Source organism: Macaca mulatta, chromosome 20, assembly GCF_049350105.2.
Source record: "Macaca mulatta isolate MMU2019108-1 chromosome 20, T2T-MMU8v2.0, whole genome shotgun sequence".
Lineage (NCBI taxonomy): Eukaryota > Metazoa > Chordata > Mammalia > Primates > Cercopithecidae > Macaca > Macaca mulatta.
Genome location: NC_133425.1, coordinates 23,082,522 through 23,102,464, shown reverse-complemented (window position 1 = coordinate 23,102,464; position 19,943 = coordinate 23,082,522). Strand labels below are relative to the sequence as shown.

At 47.9% G+C, this 19,943-nt stretch overlaps 1 protein-coding gene across 7 annotated transcripts in view; it reads left to right on the top strand.

The window, feature by feature from the left end:
• Positions 1 to 19,943, top strand: part of EARS2 (glutamyl-tRNA synthetase 2, mitochondrial) — a 34,905-nt gene that overhangs the window by 2,303 nt on the left and 12,659 nt on the right. For 5 of the 7 annotated variants that reach the window (XR_001441680.3, XR_013411955.1, XR_013411954.1 and 2 more), the window contains exons 2-3: positions 1,634 to 1,789; positions 10,709 to 10,898. Coding sequence is in view for 2 of the 7 variants with exons in the window: in XM_001094523.5 (XP_001094523.1) it covers positions 1,634 to 1,789; positions 10,709 to 10,898 (346 nt within the window). In the remaining 5 variants the exon portion in view is untranslated. The remainder of the gene's footprint in view (positions 1 to 1,633; positions 1,790 to 10,708; positions 10,899 to 19,943) is intronic. The other 2 variants (XR_013411952.1, XM_077986565.1) reach the window with 1 other exon arrangement.

The window sequence follows — 19,943 nt, the reverse complement described above, 5'->3', positions numbered from 1 at the left end:
TCTATTATGATGATTATAATTTTTATTTTCTTGCTCATTTGCGGGAAAAGCCCATGTGGGAAAGGCTTTTGACTATAAACAGATAAAAGAATTACCAGGCACAGATCATTACAGTAGCTGAAATTATTTGAGGGTTTACTTTGGTCAGCATTTAGACCTGAGAGCAACCCTATAATGAGGAAAATTCTTATTTTTTTGCTCTTAATCCCTCTGACAGTTGAGGAAATAGAAGCTCATAAAAGCTGAGTTCCTTCCAAAGGGGTAGCAACTAATAAATGGTGGATGCAGAATTTGACTCCAGGTGTGCTTAATGTAAGAGGCTTTGTTTCTAGCAGCTGGGTCCTTCTTTTGTCCTGGGGACTCTTGGGACCCAGTGCCACTGAATACCACTGGTTTTCTGGTGTCCTTGCAGTAACTATCCAAAGGTTACACACATCAGTGTTGAAGCAGGGTCGGCCTGGTCCCAGAAGAGCTTTTCCTCTCCTCTGCTGCCTCTTTTACCTGTAAATGTAGATGAGCTCGTTGTGGAGACTTAGGGCTGTGGGCTGGACCAAAGAAGGTAGGGTAAGAGGTAATGACAACCCTGGAAAAACTGTTAACTTTCAGTTTTCAGACAGGAATGATGAAAAAGGAAAATCTTACGAGTTTAAAGTGATGAAGACAAATATAGTGGAATCAAACGCTACTGTTGGTTAGTGTGTAAAGCCAGCAATTAGGGTGAAAATCTTGGCAAGGTGTGGTGGCTCATGCCGGTAATCCCAGCACTTTGGCAGGTTGAGGTGGAAGGATTGCTTGAGCCCAGGAGTTCGAGACCAGCCTGGGCAACATAGTGAAACCTTGCCTCTAGAAAAAAAAAAGTACAAATATTAGCCAGGCGTGGTGGCATACACTTGTAGTTCCAGCTACTCAGGAGGCTGACGTGGGAGGATTGATTGAGCCTGAGAGGTTGAGGCTGCAGTGAGCCATGACTGTACCACTGCACCTGGCCCACAGTGTGATTGTACAGTATTTTAAATTTCTAGTTCGTTTGTAATTAATTTTTTTCCCAGCACACATCACTGAATTTCTGTAAGTTAAATGTACGTGATACGGCCTCAATGAATAACCCCGCTTCTCTTTCAGGCAAAACTTGGCCTTGAGACAAATATCAAAATAGAGTGGTGGATGCGGTTGGTGGATCCCAGCACTTGGGAGACCAAGACTGGGGGATCACTTGAGGTCAGGAGTTCAAGACCAGCCTGGCCAACATGGTGAATGCCTGTCTCTACCAAAAATACGAACATTAGCTGGGTGTGGTGGCACGCACCTGTAGTCCCAGCTACTTGGGAGACTGGGCATGAGAATTGCCTAAACCCAAGAGGCAGAGGTTGCAGTGAGCCAAGATTGTGCCACTGCACTCCAGCCTGGGTGATAGAGCGAGACTCTGTCTTAAAAAACCTACAAAAACCTCCTGGGCTCAAGTGATCCCCCTGGCTTTGGCCTCCCAAAGTGACAGGATTACAGGCGTGAGCCAATGTGTCCTGCTGGTCTTTGAAATTTATTGCAACATTCTGTCACAGTAGTGCTTACTTGCCCCTTGCTGAGGCCTATTAGCTCATCTTCCCTGTCTTATCTGAGCTGTTCTCTTCTCCAGGCTTCTTGCACCTGGGTGGCCTCCGCACTGCCCTGTACAACTACATCTTTGCTAAGAAGTACCAGGGGAGCTTCATCCTGAGGCTGGAGGACACAGATCAGACTCGCTTTGTGCCTGGGGCAGCGGAGAATATTGAGGACATGCTGGAGTGGGCAGGTGAGCCTGGCAGAGAAAGGATCTTTCTGCAGGGGAGGAACAGGAAGCAGGAAAAGGAGCCTGTGGGTCTTCTCATGGAGCTCAGGGTGGAAAATGAGGAGTTTCTGGAGAAATAACTGTGTTTGTACTGCCCAGGGTGGCAGATGCCACCTGAAAAAAATGCTGCAGCTCTCTGAAACACAGCTCCAAGACTGGTTTCTTTATTTTTTAATTTTTTAGAGTCAGGGTCTCATTCTGTTGGCTAGAGTTCCATGGCACAATCATAGCTTATTGTAGACTTGACCTGGGCTCAAGTGATCCTCCCACCTTAGCCTCCCAAGTAGATGGGACTACAGGCACGCACCACCACCCCTGGCTAATTTTTAGTTTTTTATTTTTTTGTAAAGATGAGATCTTGCTGTGTTGCCCAAGCTATTCTCAGACTCCTGGGCTCAAGCAATCCTCTTGCTACAGCCTCCCAAAGAGCTGGGATAACAGGTGTGAGCCACTGACAAGGCTGTTTTGAGATTCCTATTTTCACCTCAGAATCTCAAGTCCATTCCCTACAGGGGCCAGGCAGGAAACACAGACCAAGTGGGAATTGGAGGAGCTGGGCTGGTGCTGAGCTGTGGAAACCACATCTCATCCAGAGGAGGGAGTGCCTCTGAGCTCCAGCTCCTTGTACCTATGCGGGAACGCTGGCCCAGCTTGTCCAGTCTTCTGAGTTCCAACAAGAGCCAGAAATAGTTTTTCTGGATGAATACTTACCGTTATTAAATCTGGGCTCAGATTTTTTTTTAACCACATTGTATAAGCCACACAAAACACGTACAGCGAGCCGGGCGCGGTGGCTCAAGCCTGTAATCCCAGCACTTAGGGAGGCCGAGACGGGCGGATCACGAGGTCAGGAGATCGAGACCGTCCTGGCTAACACGGTGAAACCCCGTCTCTACTAAAAAATACAAAAAGCTAGCCGGGCGAGGTGGCGGGCGCCTGTAGTCCCAGCTACTTGGGAGGCTGAGGCAGGAGAATGGCGTGAACCCGGGAGGCGGAGCTTGCAGTGAGCTGAGATCCGGCCACTGCACTCCAGCCTGGGTGACAGAGCGAGACTCCGTCTCAAAAAAAAAAAAAAAAAAAAAAAACACGTACAGCTTCTGAAGTTGATCTTGTGGGAAGTTTAATCCTGAGGACAGCTAAGGTTAGGGAGAACAAAGAGGAGTGTGTTTCCTTTTCCTGGGTTGACAGTTGTCTACCTATATGGACAGGTGTGACTAGAAAAGGGGAGATTCCCAAGGAAAAATACCAAGACTTTGCTAGTCTAGAAATTGAAAAGAAAAAAGAAAAATCCCAAGACTGTTTTGAGATGTGTGTTCCAATCTCAGATAAATTACTCACTAGACTCTGGATTCCTAAAGAGTACAAAATGATTTCATATCTTTTATTGTAAAAGGCTTTAGCAGGTGTTCAGTCAAGGTCCGCTGAATAAAGGATTCTATACAAGATCAGATACTGTGATCAAGGGACCATTCTAGGTGTTAGAGACGTTTAACAAAGACCCTGCACATGGCCAGGTACAGTGGCTCGTGCCTGTAATCCCAGCACTTTGGGAAGCCAAGACGTGTTAATCACTTGAGGTCAGGAGTTCGAGGCCAGCCTGGCCAATATGGCAAAAACCCCATCTTTACTAAAAATACAAAAATTAGCTGGTATGGTATGGTATGCCTGTATTTCCAGCTACTTGGGAGGCCGAGGCACAAGAATTGCTTGAACCCAGGAGGCAGAGGTTGCAGTGAACTGAGATCGCGCCGCCGTACTCCAGCCTGGGCGACAGAGTGAGACTGTCTTAAAAAAATAAAAATAAAAAAAAAGTCCGTATGCGGTGGCTTACACCTATAATCCTGTAATCTCAGCACTTTGGGAGGCCAAAGCAGGCGGATCACAAGGTCAGGAGATTGAGACCATCCTGGCTAACATGCTGAAACGCCATCTCTACTAAAAATACAAAAAACCAGCCAGGCATGGTGGCAGGCACCTGTAGTCCCAGCTACTCGGGAGGCTGAAGCAGGAGAATGGCGTAAACCTGGGAGGCAGAGCTTGCAGTGAGCCTAGATCACGCCACTGCACTCCAGCCTAGGCAACAGAGTGAGACTCCGTCTCAAAAAAAAAAACAAAAAAAAACCCTGTGCTCAGTGACAAGGGGAAAGACAGATAAGTGGATTAGTTATTTCTCTTTTTTAAAATTTTTTTAACAAACAAAGTCTTATTCTGTTGCCCAGGCTAGAGTGCGGTGGTTCAAACACAGCTCACTGTAATCTCAAATTCCTGAGCTCAAGGGATCCTCTCACCTTAGCCTCCTGGGTAGCTGGAACTATAGCTGTGTGCCACCACGCCCGGCTAATTTTATTAATTTATGTTTTTGTAGAGATCCGGTCTCGCTATGTTACCCAGGCTGCTGTTGAACCCCTGACCTCAAGTAATTCTCCTGCCTCGGCCTCCCAAAGTGCTGGCATCACGGTCATGAACCATCACTCCTGGCTCCTAATTCATTCTTCATAGGATATTAAATGATAATAACCAGTATGGAGAAAAGAGTAACAGGCTTAGAAACTGGGGCGAGGGATGCCCTTGTAGATAGGGTGGTCTCCTCTTAGGAGGTGACGCTGGAGCAGAGACCTGCATGAAGTGAGGAGGCAGCCCCGTGGTGACCTGGGGGAAGATGTTCAAAGCGAAAAGAATAGCCAATGCAGAGGCCCCATGGAAAGAAAGTTCTGGATGTATTTGAGGAGCATCAAAAAGACCAGCTTGGTCTAACCATAGTGAGCAGAATGACCAGGGATGTGAGGATAGAAGGCTTGCCAGGCCGGGCACAGGGGTTCCTGCCTGGAATCCCAGCACTTTGGGAGGCCAAGGAGAGAGGATCACTTGGACTCAGGAGTCCAAGACCAACCTGGGCCATGTAGTGAGACCTTGTCTCTATAAAAAATTATCCGGAGGTAGTGGTGTACTCCTATAGTCCCAGCTACTTGGGAGGCTGAGGTGGGAGCATCACCTGAGCCTGGGGAAGTTGAGGTTGTAAGCTGTGATCATGTTACAGGATTCCTTCAGTGCCACTTTGCCAGCCAGAAATCTCTGCAGCTGCCGTCACCTCTGTCGGGCCTTGCTTGGGCCTTCTGGGCCCACTTGGCCCAGCAGGCCGCACTTGGCTCATGCCCACTTGGATCCCACACCTGCTGTGGCCCCACACTCGGCCCATGGCTGGACTGGATGTGCCACTGGGTGGCTTCTTTGTTGGGTGCAGGCATCTAGATGAGGGGAACATGGTGGCACCCAAAAACTTGGGAGATGCCAGCAGTTGTGGAGCTCCAAGGGGTGTTACGGCTCTTGTTTGGGGAATCCTGAGGTCCGAGCCCCCAGCACTGTCTCAGCTCTTCACTCCTTTAGCTTGGTGAGCAGGAGCATGTTACAGCTCTCTTTCTCCCGCAGTCCTTTGAGCAGGAGCATGTTACAGCTCTCTCCCATAGTCCGGTGAGCTGGAGCGTGTTACAGCTCTCTTTCTCCCTAGTCCAGTGAGTGGGAGTGTGTTACAGCTCTTTTATTCCCATCACCCGCAGTTTGGCGAGTTTTGGGTTCTTGTCCTGCAACCAAGAGGAAGAGGTGTGCAGGTACTGTAGAGTGAGTACGGCAGAGAAGAATTTTACTGAGTGACAGAAGGGAAACTCTCCACTGCGAGAGTGGGCCCTGAAAGTGGTAGCCATCTGTGAGGCTGAGTCTGGTGTTTTTATGGGCTTAGAGTTGGGGAGTGCCTGCCGATTGGTCCATGAGTGGTCTTGGAAAAAGGACCATTCAGTTGGTTAAGACATATCATCCAGAAGGAACCAATCAAGAGAGAGTGGGTGAGACAGAGAAAGAAGTTCTCACTCCAGTCATGGACTCTATCCTGAACTGACAGTTTGGTTTTCAGGCTTTGGGCTGTCTTTGGCTTAGAGGTCAGATTTCACCAGGGATTGTCCGTGACTGCATAGGAATTCGTCTGTCTCCTGTCAGTCACGCCATTACACTCCAGCCTGAAGTGACAGAGTGAGACGCTGTCTCAAAAAAAAAAAAAAGAAGGCTTTCCAGGAGCCAAATTACCTGGTGCTTCACAGACCGAGATGAAGGCTTCACTTTCACGGAGGATCTGCTACTTATCAGGTACCATGCCAGGCATGAGGGATACAGTGATGACCAGCGCTGATGGTGCTGGGCCCCACCCTCCTGGAACTCCTGTGGCAGCATCATTGTGAGAATGAGGCTTGCAACCCAGACCTTGTCCCCCACCCTGGTATTTTGTCGAGGCAGAGGACAGGTATTCAGGCACCCTGTGGTGGCTGACTTCTAGAGCACCTTGCTTTGGGAGTCATTCTTTCTTTTCTTATGTTTTTCATTTTATTGATTGATTGATTGAGATGGAGTTGCTCTGTCGCCCCGGCTGGAGTGCAGTGGCGCCATCTCGGCTCATTGCAAGCTCCACCTCCCGGGTTCACGCCATTCTCCTGCCTCAGCCTCCTGAGTAGCTGGGACTACAGGCGCCCACCACCACACCCGGCTAATTTTGTTGTTGTATTTTTCGTAGAGACGGGGTTTCACCATGTTGGTCCGGATGGTCTCGATCTCCTGACCTCGCGATCCGCCTGCCTCAGCCTCCCAAAGTGCTGGGATTACAGATGTGAGCCACCACGCCCGGCTATTATTATTTTTTTAGAGGCGGTGTTTCACCGTCTAGATGGTGGTTTCGAACTCCTGGGTTCAAATGAGCCACCTACCTCGGCCTCCCAAAGTCCTGGGATTACAGGTATGACCCAGCATGCCCGGCCTTTTTAAAAAATTGACATACCAAGCCTGTAATCTCAGCACTTTAGGAGGCCGAGATGGGCGGATCATGAGGTCAGGAGATCGAGACCATCCTGGCGAACACGGTGAAACCCCGTCTCTACTAAAAAAGTACAAAAAACTAGCTGGGCGAGGTGGCAGGTACCTGTAGTCCCAGCTACTAGGGAGGCTGAGGCAGGAGAATGGCATAAACCCGGGAGGCGGAGCTTGCAGTGAGCTGAGATCTGGCCACTGCTCTCCAGCCTGGGCGACAGAGCGAGACTCTGTCTCAAAAAAGAAAAAAAAAATTGACATATAAGCCAGGCACAGTGGCTCTCGCCTGGCTCTCACCTGGGGTGGCTCTCCCAGCACTTTGGGAGGCCAGAGCAGGTGGATCACAAGGTCAGGAGTTCGAGACCAGCCTGGCCAACATGGTGAAACCCGTCTCTAGTAAAAATACAAAAACTAGTTGGGCGTGGTTGGTGGCGCATGCTTGTAATCCCAGCTACTCGGGAGGCTGAGGCAGGAGAATTGCTTGAACCGGGTGTTGGAGGTTGCAGTGAGCCGAGATTGTGCCACTGCACTCCAGCCTGGGTGACAGAGCTAGACTCTGTTGTGGGGGAAGAAAAAAAATGACATATAATTCCCATAATATGAAATTTATTATATCAAAGTGTACAGTTCAGTGGTTTTCAATGTATTCACTGTGTTGTGCGACCATCACCACTAATTCCAGAACGTTTCCATCACCCCTAAAAGAAACTCTTCCTTATTAGCAGTCACTCTCCATTCTACCCTCTCCTACCGCCTGGCAACTATCAATCTCTTTATGCCTTCTGACTACCAATCTCTTTCTGCCTTCCGACTTCCAATCTCTTTCTGCTTTCATGGATTTGCCTCTTCTGGACGTTTCATGTGAATGAGATCATACAACATTTGTCCTTCTGTGACTGGCTTCCTTCACTTACCATAAGCTCATCTGTGGTCTGTCAGTGCTTCGTTTCTTTTTATAGCCAAATAATATTCATTGTATGGATATACTACGTTTTGTTTATTCATCACTAGTGGATGAACATTTTGGTTACCTCTGGTTTTTGGCTGTCGAATAAAACTCTATGAACGTTTACTTGCCAGTTTTTAAATTAACAGGTTTTCCGTTCTCCTAGGGGAGTCCCTCTTAAACCCTGGGGCATTCCAAGATACCACATTAAAGAGACTTGTTTAGCATTAGATCAAGAAGGGACCCCCCCAAATTTACCCGATTCAGCCCTCCTTTCTGACAAATGAAGAAATGGAGGTCCTGTGAGAGGGAGCCAAGTAACATGATAATCACAGCTGGCCGGGTGCCGTGGCTCATGCCTGTAATTCCAGCACTGGGATGCTGAGGCAGGAGGATCACTTGAGCCCAGGAGTTTGAGACCAGCCTGGGCAACATAGGCAGACCTTGTCTCTGTAGAAAACTTAAAAAAAGTTAGCCAGGCCTGGTGGCATGTACCTGTAGTCTCAGCTACTTGGGAGTCTGAGGTGGGAGGATTGCGTGAGCCTGAAAGGTTGAGGCTTCAGTGAGCTGAGATCATGCCACTGCACTCCAGCCTGGGCAACAGAGTGAGACCCTGTCTCAAATAAATAAATAAATACCAAAGCATAGAGAGCACTGAGCACAGGCCACATGATGAGTACTTTACTTACATCGTCGTATTCTAGTCTCATGATGATCCTCATGAGAAAGTTACTACTTATTTCCTTCTTTGACAAATGAGTACCCAGAGCCCAGAAAGATGACTTCCCAAGGTGTCTGAGCTGTCTGGTACATTTGAACCCAGGCACACTCAGCTCAGTTTGTGTTAGCATTGAGGGTAGCAGGGTGAACAATGTCCTTATTTTCCCAATTCATTTGAAAGCTCTTTGAGGGCAGAAACACCATCTTCCAGTTCTCGTGTCCCTGTGCCCTCTCCTGAAAGCATTCATAATGAAATTTATCCTACGTAACCAGAGGGAATTGGACTTTGGATTGGGAGTTTGGCTTACAGTAGATCGTATTTAGTCTATAGCATATATTGAAACTGTCCTAAATATACACCACTGGGCTAAGCACTTGTAAGCTCTGACACATTTATTCTCACAGTTCCCTCTGCACAGGAGGCTGCTAGCTCCACTTTTCAAAACAGGAAACTGAGGCTTAGAAAGACTAAGTCTAGCTGGGCATGGTGGCATATGCCTATAATCCCAGCTACTTGAGAGGCTGAGGTGGAAGGATCACTCGAGCCTAGAAATTGGATACTGTAGTGAGCTATGATTGCACTACTGCACCCTAGCCTGAGTGACACAGCAAGACTCGCTTTCTACTAAAAAATTAGCCAGATGTGGTAATGTGCACCCGTAGTCCTAGCTACTCGGGAGGCTGAGGCGGTGGGGTGGCTTGAGCCTGGAAGTTCAAGTCTGCAGTGTGCTGTGATCACGGCACTGCACTTCAGCTGTGTGATAGAGTGCGACCCCATCTCTTAGAAAAAGAAAGGCTAGGTACTACAAACAGCAGTGTGATGAGTGGTTGAGTGTTGGCTCCGGTGCCCATTAGTCTGGGTTTGAAGCTGATCGTGCCCCTTCTACTCGGCCAGGTGACAAAGCACCTCTGTGCCTCAGTGTCCTCCTTACAGAATGGGGAAATAACTGCACCTACCTGCTAGGGTGGGTTTGAGGCTTCAGGGAAAAGTGTCTTTTTTTTTTTTTTTTTTTTCTGAGACAGAGTCTTGCTCTGTCACCCAGGCTGGAGTGCAGTGGCGCAATCTCGGCTCACTGCAAGCTCCGCCTCCCAGCTTCACGCCATTCTCCTGCCTCAGCCTCCCAAGTAGCTGGGACTACAGATGCCCACCACCACGCCTGGCTAATTTTTTGTATTTTTAGTAGAGACGGGGTTTCACCGTGTTAGGCAGGATGGTCTCGATCTCCTGACCTCATGATCCGCCTGCCTCGGCCTCCCGAAGTGATGGGATTACAGGCGTGAACCACCGCACCCAGCCAAAAGTGTCTTTTATGGCACTCAGCACCCTGGTACTCACACATTGATAGCACATTGGGATCCATTGTCACAACTACTAAGTGGCAGAACCAGGAGTCCAACCAGGGCCTGATGGGCTGTTCTCTGAACCACAATTTTTTTCTCCTAAGTCAGCTGTTCCCAGGCCTGGGCTTGTTTCTCCCTCTCCAGGGAAGCAATGGATTGAGAGGACATACAATTGGGGGTGTGGACTTCGGAGCCCTACACCTCTGTTTGCTCCTTAGTCCACGAGCCCATGCAACTTTCAGTGCTTTACCTCTGTGTTTTAACTTTTCATCTCCAAAAGGGACATTGGGCTGGGTGCAGTGGCTCACACCTATAATCCGAGCACTTTGAGAGGCTGAGGTGGGTGGATCACCTGAGGTCGGGAGTTCAAGACCAGCCTGGCCAATGTGGTGAAACCCTGTCTCTGCTAAAAATACAAAAATTAGCTGAGTGAGGTGGCACATGCTTGTAATCCCAGCTATTCTGGTGGCTAAGGCAGGAGATTTGCTTGAACTTGGGAGGTGGAGGTTCATGTGAGCCAAGATTGCACCACTGCACTACAGTCTGGGCAACAGAGCGAGACTCTGCCTCAAAAAGAAGGGGGGTCGGCGGGGGGGTAGGGCTGGGAGCGGTGGCTCACCTGTAATCCCAGCACTTTGGGAGGCCGAGGTGGGCGGATCACCTGAGGTTGGGAGTTCAAGACCAGCCTGACCAACATGGAGAAACTCCATCTCTATTAAAAATACAAAAATTAGCCAGGCATGGTGGCACATGCCTGTAATCCCAGCTACTCAGGAGGCTGAGGTAGGAGAATTGCTTGAACCCAGGAGGCGGAGGTTGCCGTGAGCTGAGATCACGCCACTGCACTCTAGCCTGAGCAACAAGAGTGAAACTCTGCCTCAAATAGAAAAGTCGGGGGGGACATTGTACTCATGCCAACCTTATGGATTGTTACAAGGATTAAAGCTTTAATATATGCATAAAGCACTTAGAGCAATGCCTGGGAACAAGTGCTGTGTGCACCTTAGCTGTCATTATGGCCTGTGTTCCAGGCATCCCCCCTGATGAGAGCCCCCGCCGGGGTGGTCCTGCTGGGCCCTATCAGCAATCTCAGCGATTGGAACTGTACGCCCAGGCCACAGAGGCGCTGCTGAAGACCGGAGCTGCTTATCCCTGTTTCTGCTCACCCCAGCGACTGGAGCTCCTGAAGAAGGAGGCCTTGCGGAACCACCAGATGCCCCGGTAAGAACCCCAACTTGTTGCATATGCCTCACTGACATTGGGTGTGTTTGTTACCTGGTGCTGCATAAGAAATTTCCTTAAATGTGTATTATCTCTCAGTTTCTTTGGGTCAGGCATCTGAGTGTGGCCTCACCAGTTCCTTTGGCTCAGGGATTCTCAAAGCCACAGGCAACTACAGGTCCTAGCCAGTCCTGGGGTTCTCTTAAGGCTTAGCTTGGGGAGGATCTACTTCCGTCTCCTCTCATAAGGCTATTGGCCAGCCTCAGGTCCTCGCTAGCTGTTGCCTGGAGACATCAGTTCTTTGCCATGTGGGCCTCTCCATAGGGCAGCTCACAGCATGGCAGCCAGCATTCCTCAAAGCCAGCCAAGGAGAGAGTGAGCAGGTACAAGCTGGAGTCCACCTAGTTGTGGTAAAAGCTCACCACTTTTAGAGGCTGTGTATTCCTTATCTGGAATGCCTGGGACCAGAAGTGTTTTGGATTTTGGATTTTTTGCATATTGAGATATTTGCATAGATATGAGATACCTTGGGGATGGGACCCAAGTCTAAACATGAGATTCTTTTATGTTTCATGTACCTTATACACAGGCTGAAGGTGATTTTAGGCAATATTTTAAATAATTTTGTGCATGAAACAAAGTTTTGACTATTTTGACTGTAGCCTGTCACATGTGTTTGGGTGGTCAATTTTCTACTTATGGCATCATGTCAGCACTCAAAAGATTTCAAATATCGGATCAGTTGTGGCCTTTTTTTTTTTTTTTTTTTGAGACAGAGTCTCACTCTGTTGCCCAGGCTGGAGTGCAGTGGTGCCATCTTGGCTTACTGCAACCTCTGCCTCCCAGCTTCAAGCAATTCTGCCTCAGCCTCCTGTGTAGCTGGGACTACAGTCGCATGCCGCCACAACTGGCTCATTTTTGTGTTTTTAATAGAGATGGGATTTTGTCATGTTGCCCAGGCTGTTCTCAAACTCCTGAACTCAAGCAGTCTTCCCACCTCAGCCTCCCAAAGTGCTGGGATTGCAGGCATGAACCACTGTACCTGGACCGTTGTAGCATTTCAGATTAGACATACTTGGCATTATTTTTGTTCATTAGACAGAAGTCACTAGGCCCAGCCCACACACAAGGGGAGGGGACTACACAAGGACAGAAACACCAGAAGGCGAGAATGACTGGGGGCCATGTTAGAAGCTGCCTGACACATTGGGTCTCAGAATGTAATGTGTAAAGTAATTTTAATTACTTGTTATTTTGAATGGGCAAAATGTTCTATATTTAAAAGGTCCACAGGGCGGACATGGTGGCTCACGCCTGTAATCCCAGCACTTTGGGAGGCTGAGGTGGGTGGATCATGAGGTCAGGAGTTCAGGATCAGCCTGGCCAATGTAATGAAACCCCGTCTCTACTAAAAATACAAAAATTAGGCCGGGCGCAGTGGCTCAAGCCTGTAATCCCAGCACTTTGGGAGGCCGAGACGGGCGGATCACGAGGTCAGGAGATCGAGACTATCCTGGCTAACATGGTGAAACCCCGTCTCTACTAAAAATACAAAAAACTAGCCGGGCGTGGTGGCGGGCGCCTGTAGTCTCAGCTACTTGGGAGGCTGAGGCGGGAGAATGGCGTGAACCCGGGAGGCGGAGCTTGCAGTGAGCCGAGGTCACGCCACTGCACTCCAGCCTGGGAGACACAGCGAGACTCCGTCTCAAAAAAAAAAAAAAAAAAAAAAAATACAAAAATTAGCTGGGCATGGTGGTATGCCTGTAGTCCCAGCTGCTCAAGAGGCTGAGGCAGGAGAATCATTTGAACCCAGGTGGAGGTTGCAGTGAGCTGAGATTGCACCACTGCACTCCAGCCTGGGTGACAGAGCAAGACTTTGTCCCCACAAAAAAAATAAAAGAAAAACAAAAGGTCCACAAAGGGCCGGGTGTGGTGGCTCACGCCTGTAATCCCAGCACTTTGGGAGGCGGAGGCAGGCAGATCATTTGAGGTCAGGAGTTCGAGACCAGCCTGGCCAACGTGGTGAAACCCCATCTCTACTAAAAATACAAAAATTAGGCCTGGAGTGATAGCTCACGCCTGTAATCCCAGTACATTGGGAGGCTGAGGTGGGCAGATCACCTGAGGTCAGGAGTTCAAGACCAGCCTGGCCAATATGGTGAAACCCCATCTCTACAAAAATACAAAAATTAGCTGGGCATGATGGCGGGTGCCTGTAATCCCAGCTACTTGGGAGACTGAGGCAGGATAATAGCTTGAACCTGGAGAGTGAAGGTTGCAGTGAGCGGAGATCGTGCCATTGCACTCCAGCCTAGGTGACAGAGCGAGACTCCGTCTCAGAAAAAAATTAGCCGAGCTTCGTGGTGCATGCCTGTAATCCTAGCTACCTTGGAGGTTGAGGTACTAGAATCACATGAACCCAGAAGGTGGAGGTTGCAGTGAGCTGAGATTGTGCCTTTGTACTGCAGCCTGGGTGACAGAGGGAAGCTGTCTCAAAAAAAAAAAAGGTCCATAAAGACATAATATTGAAAGAACTCTCTTCCAGTCTTGACTGCGGCCACTCAGTTCTGCAGAGACAACCAATGTTAAAATTTTGTTATGTCTCCTCCAGAGACATTCAGTACATATACCAATAAGGGCGTATATTTTCTCTTTTTCCTTATTCACATGGTAGCACACAATGTACTATGTACATGCTATGTGGGGCAATTTACCATGTCCACTTACTATCTTGAGGATCAGATATCAGTCCATAATAATGCATAATATTCCGTTTATGGATATAACTTCATTTACTTAATCAGTTTCATCTTAACCTTTATTTTTAATTTATTTCATTTCATTCCTTTCCCCTCCCCCTTCCCCTCCCCCCCACTTCCTTTCCCTTTCCCTTGCTCTATTCCCCAGGCTGGAGTGCAATGGCGCCATCTTGGCTCACTGCAATCTCCGTCTCCCGGGTTCAAGTGATTCTCTGGCCTCAGCTTCCCGAGTAGCTGGGATTACAGGCGCCCGCCACTACACCCGGCTAATGTTTGTATTTTTTTAGTAGAGACGAAGTTTTACCATGTTGGTCAGACTGGTCTCAAACTCCTGACCTCTGGTGATCTGCCCAAGTGATCTTCAAGTGGCCTCCCAAAGTGCTGTGATTACAGGCATGAGCTACTACGCCCGGCCTTAACAAATCTTTATGTTATTATTTTTTTTTTTTTGAGAAGGATTCTTGCTCTGTTGCCCAGGCTGGAGTGCAGTGGTGTGATCTTGGCTCACTGCAACCTCCACCTCCTGGATTTAAGCAATTCTCCTGTCTCAGCCTCCTGAGGAGCTGGGACTAGAGGTGCACGCTGCCACACTTGGCTAATTTAATTTTCTTTTGTATTTAGTAGAGACAGGGTTTCACCGTGTTGCCCAGGCTGGTCTCTAACTCTTGAGCTCAGGCAATCTACCTGCCTCAGCCTCCCAGAGTGCTAGGATTACAGGAGTGAGCCACCGCATCCGGCCCAAACCTTTATGTTATTTCTAATATTTGGTTATAAAAGAAGAGAGCTGTGATTACTAATGTTGACATATGTCATTTTGCACTTGTGCAGTGTGTTTGCTGAATACCGTCCTAGAGGTGGAATTCCTGGGTCGAGTTGTAGCTTTGATGGATATCGCCAAGTGGCTGGCCCTTTGCTTGTTTATACTCCCATCCACAATAGCATCATCACATTTACATTGCAGTGCCAGTGAACTATTTGGTCAAGGGCTCAGCTATTTGGCCAAGGTCATGACATTTACGGTGACATTGCCTTTTTATTATAAACAATCTATTTATTGACAGAAGATTTTTTTTTCCCCATCTCATTCTGTGACCCAGGCTGGAGTACAGCAGCATGATCACAGCTCATTGCAGCCTTGAATCTCCTGGGTTCAAGCAATCCTACAACCTCAGCCTCCCAAGTAGCTGTGACCACAGCCACGTACCACCACTCAGAGCTAGTGTTTTGTTTTTTTTAGTTTTGTTTTGAGATGGGGTCTCACTCTGTCCCTCAGATTGGAGTGCAGCGATGTGATCTCGGCTCAAGGCAACCTCTGCCTCCTGGGCTCAAGCAGTCCTCCCATCTCAGCCTCCCAAACAGCTGGAACCACAGGTGTATGCTGCCATGCCCAGCAATTTTTTTTTTTGTATTTTTGGTAGAGGCAGGGTTTCTCCATGTTGCCTAGGCTGGTCTCAAACTCCTGAGTACAGGAGATCCACCCACCTCAGCCTCCCAAAGTGCTGGGATTATAGGTGTGAGCCATCATGCCTGGCTGGCACACAGCTAGTTTTTAAATTTTTGTAGAGATGGAATTGCCCTATTTTGCCCAGGCTGGTATGAAACTTAAGCGATTTTCCCACCTCAGCTTCCCAAAGTGCTGGGATTATAGGCATGAGCCACCATGCCTGGCCAACAGATTATTATTTTTTTTTTTTAAGTTATGGTCATGCCCTGTTGTGGAATCCATGCAGCCATTTATTTATTTATTTATTTATTTATTTATTTATTTATTTATTTATTTCAAACTTTCAGGATTTGTATTAAATCCTAGTTTCGTTTAACAGTATCTGATGTTATACACATCATCTCATGGTGAACGTGTTTAATAAGTGAAAGCAAATCAGACAGCTCATCTAAGTCGTTATTTTTTGCAGACTAAACAGTAAGGTAATAATGATGGACACTTGCTCAGTGTTCATACAAGCTGTGTTGGTTATCAAAGTATATCTGCTAATGTTTAATAAAGAGAGTGAAATGTCATTGGGGTGGAAAAGTCAAATAAGCCTAGACATTTGGTTGGAAAAGAACAGATCCAGTATGGATTTCACAAACCAAAAGTTTGTGAAAACTCAGTGCAATACAAATCCTTTTTATCGTAAAAGCTTAGTTGAAACTAAAAGATCTGTAAAAACTATTACTTTGGGCCTTAAACAGTACCAGCTCTTAGGATCAAAAAAAGATCACAACTCCAGCCTGGGCAACATGGTGAAACCCCATCTATATTAAAGTACAAAAATTAGCTGGGTATGGTGGTGTGTGCCTGTAATCTCAGCTACTTAGGAGACTGAGGCAGGAGAATCTCCTGAACCAGGGAGTTGGAGGTTGCCATGAGCTGAGATTGTGCCACGGCACTCTAGCCTGGGAGACAGAATGAGACCCTGTCTCAAAAAAAAAAAAAAAAAAAAAGGGCCACAACTGTTGAGATTATATTACTTGATTTTATTTTACACTAGGTGGTAGGTACAAAGCAATCCTCCTTAATAAAGTTGACAGCGTCCCTGAAAACTTTTGTTTTCAGACAGGGTCTTGCTCTGTCACCCAGACTAGAGCGATGCAATCATGACTCACCACAGCCTTGACTTCCTGGGCTCAAGGGATCCTCCTGCTTCAGCCTCCCAAGTAGGTGGAACCACACATGTACCCACCATGCCCGGCTAATTCTTTTTTTTTTTTTTTTAAATTTCTAGTAGAGACAAGGTCTCATTACCCAGGCTGGTTTTGAACTCCTGGACTCAAGCAGTTCTCCTGCCCCTTGTCCTCCCAAAATGCTGGGATTACAGGAGTGAGCCACTGCACTTGGACAGAACATATTTAATAATGCACATTTAAAACAAGTATTCATCTTACAAGTTGTTCTGTAATCCAAACACGACAGCTTGGAGAACAGCATTTAGAAAACAAAAGTCAGTGTAAAAAGACAGATTAAAACAACTAGAAGCCAGGCACAATGGCTCATGCCTGTAATTCCAGCACTTAGCGAGGCTGAGGTAGGCAGATCACCTGAGGTCAGGAGTTCGAGACCAGCCTGGCCAACATGGTGAAACCCCATCTCTACTGAAATTAGCCTGGCATGGTGGGGTGCACCTGTAATCCCAGCTACTTGGGAGCCTGGGAGGCAGAGGCTACAGTGAGCCAAGATCACGCCGCTGCACTCCAGCCTGGGTGACAGAGTGAGACTCCATCTCAAAAACAAACTCAAAAAAACCCAACTAGGACAGTATAGGTTTTATATGGCTCAGACTTCATAGTTTTCTTACTGCATCATCAATGTATCGATGTAGAATATCTGTTCCAGGAAGGCACGGTGGCTGCCAAAGCGGGTGGCTTGCTTGAGCCCAGGAATTCAAACTCAGCCTTTGCAACATGGTGAGCCCCCATTTCTACTACAAAAAATACAAAAATTAGCCAGGCATGGTGATGCATGCCTGTAGTCCCAGCTACGTGGGAGGCTGAGGTGGGAGAATCACTTTACCCTTGGGAAGGTCTAGGCTGCAGTGAGCTGTGATCACACTACTGTACTCCAGCCTAGGTGACAGAGTGAGACCCTGACTCAAAAAAAAAAGAAAGAAAAAATAAAAGAAAAGAAATAAACCCTGTCTCTATTAAAAATACAAAAAATTAGCTGGGTATAGTCATGCATACCTGTAGTCCCAGCTGCTCAGGAGGCTGAGATGGGAGAATCACCTGAACCCAGGAAGTCAAGACTGCAGTGAGCCATGATTGCACCGCTGCATTCAAGCCTGATCAAAGGGAGTGAAACCTTGTCTGCTGTCTCAATAAATGAATGAATGAATGAATGAGTGAATGAATGTTTCTTCAGCTGGCCCCTTTGCTCTGGATTTAAAGAAATACCTTTTCGGCCGGGTGCGGTGGCTCAAGCCTGTAATCCCAGCACTTTGGGAGGCCGAGACGGGAGGATCATGAGGTCAGGAGATCGAGACCATCCTGGCTAACACGGTGAAACCCCGTCTCTACTAAAAAATACAAAAAACTAGCCGGGCGAGGTGGCGGGCACCTGTAGTCCCAGCTACTCGGGAGGCTGAGGCAGGAGAATGGCGGGAACCCGGGAGGCGGAGCTTGCAGTGAGCTGAGATCCGGCCACAGCACTCCAGCCTGGGTGACAGAGCGAGACTCCGTCTCAAAAAAAAAAAAAAAGAAATACCTTTTCTTCTTGCTTTTATTTAACCTTTGAGATCCATCCAATAATATCTAATATCATCAATTAGCACTTCCCCTTTAACATCCCAAACACTAAGGTACTTCATTTTCCCAATCTGAAACATGTTATCAGCCGGGCACAGTGGCCTGTAATCTAATCACAGCACTTTGGGAGACCGAGGAGGGTGGATCACTTGAGACCAGGAGTTCGAGACCAGACTGGGCAACATGGTGAAACGCCATCTCTATATGAAATTTTAAAAAAACATTATTTCTGCTGCCGCTGCTCTGTTTGGAAGATGACAGAGCTCCCGAAGTTTTGCCAGTCTTTTGTTCCATTACAAGTTTTTCTGAAGCAACTTGCTTTTTCTTCCCTTTTTTTTTTTTTTTTTGAGAGGGAGTCTCGCTCTGTCGCCCGGGCTGGAGTGCAGTGGCCGGATCTCAGCTCACTGCAAGCTCCACCTCCCGGGTTCACGCCATTCTCCTGCCTCAGCCTCCTGTGTAGCTGGGACTACAGGCGCCCGCCACCTCACCCGGCTAGTTTTTTTTGTATTTTTTAGTAGAGACGGGGTTTCACCGGGTTAGCCAGGATGATCTTGATCTCCTGACCTCGTGATCCGCCCGTCTCGGCCTCCCAAAGTGCTGGGATTACAGGCTTGAGCCACCGCGCCCGGCCTTCTTCTTTAACTTTTTGTCAACCTCACTGTCAGAATTGCTGCCAGAAGAGCTTGAAGAAGCAAATTCCTTTGATTTAGACATTGCGCTGCCCTGCTCCTGCAGCTGAACACCCTCCTGTTCACTCATGTGCAACTGACTCATTTTTAAAAACTTTTTTTTGGCTGGTTACAGTGGCTCACGCCTGTGATCCCAGCACTTTGAGAGGCCAAGGCAGGCAGTTCACCAGGTCAGAAGTTCGAGACCAGCCTTACCAACATGGTGAAACCCGTTTCTACTAAAAATACAAAACTTAGCCGGGCGTGGTCACAGGCACCTGTAATCCTAGCTACCATGAGACAGAGTACTGAGTACAGAGTACTGAGGCTGAGACAGGAGAATTGCTTGAACCCGGGAGGCGGAGGTTGTGGTGAGCCGAGGTCACGCCACTGCACTCCAGCCTAGGAGACAGAGTGAGACTCCATCTCAAAAAAAAAAAAGACCAACTTTTTTTTTTGAGATAGGGTCTCACCGTGTCACCCAGGCTAGAGAGCAGTGGCGCCATCATAGTTTACTGTGGCCTCAACCTCCTGGGCTCCAGTGATTCTTTTTTTTTTTTTTTTTTTTTTTTTGAGATGGAGTGTTGCTCTGTCGCCCAGGCTGGAGTGCAGTGGCCGGATCTCAGCTCACTGCAAGCTCCACCTCCCGGGTTTACGCCATTCTCCTGCCTCAGCCTCCCGAGTAGGTGGGACTATAGGCGCCTGCCACCTCGCCCGGCTAGTTTTTTTGTATTTTTTAGTAGAGACGGGGTTTCATCATGTTAGCCAGGATGGTCTCGATCTCCTGACCTCGTGATCCTCCCGTCTCGGCCTCCCAAAGTGCTGGGATTACAGGCTTGAGCCACCGCGCCCGGCCCCAGTGATTCTTCTACCTTGGTCTCCCACGGATCTTGGACTACAGGAATGCACCACCATGCCTGGCTGATTTTGTTTCATTTTGTTTTGTAGAGACAGAGTCTCACTATGTTGCCCAGGCTGGTATTTTAAATTTTTAAGTAAGAGACAGGATTTTGCTATGTTACCCAGGCTGGTCTTAAACTCTAGAGGTCAGGCTGTCCTAGTACCATGACCTCCCAAAACACTGGGATTACAGACATGAGCAACGGTATCTAGTCCCATGCACCATTTATTGATTGATTGAACACTTAGCTGTGTCAAAGACTAACCTTACAAGCATTCCGTCTGTGTCTCAGAACGCTTTTGGGTAGTTAGCGGAATACCCTGTTAGAAGGGACAAACGATACTTTAACTCACAGATGAATCACCTGGGGACCTAGTTAATGTGCGGATTCTGACTCAGTAGGTCTGGGGTGGAGCCTGAGAGCCTGCATTTCTGACTGACTCCCAGGAGGCTGATGCTAGGGGCCCACAGACCA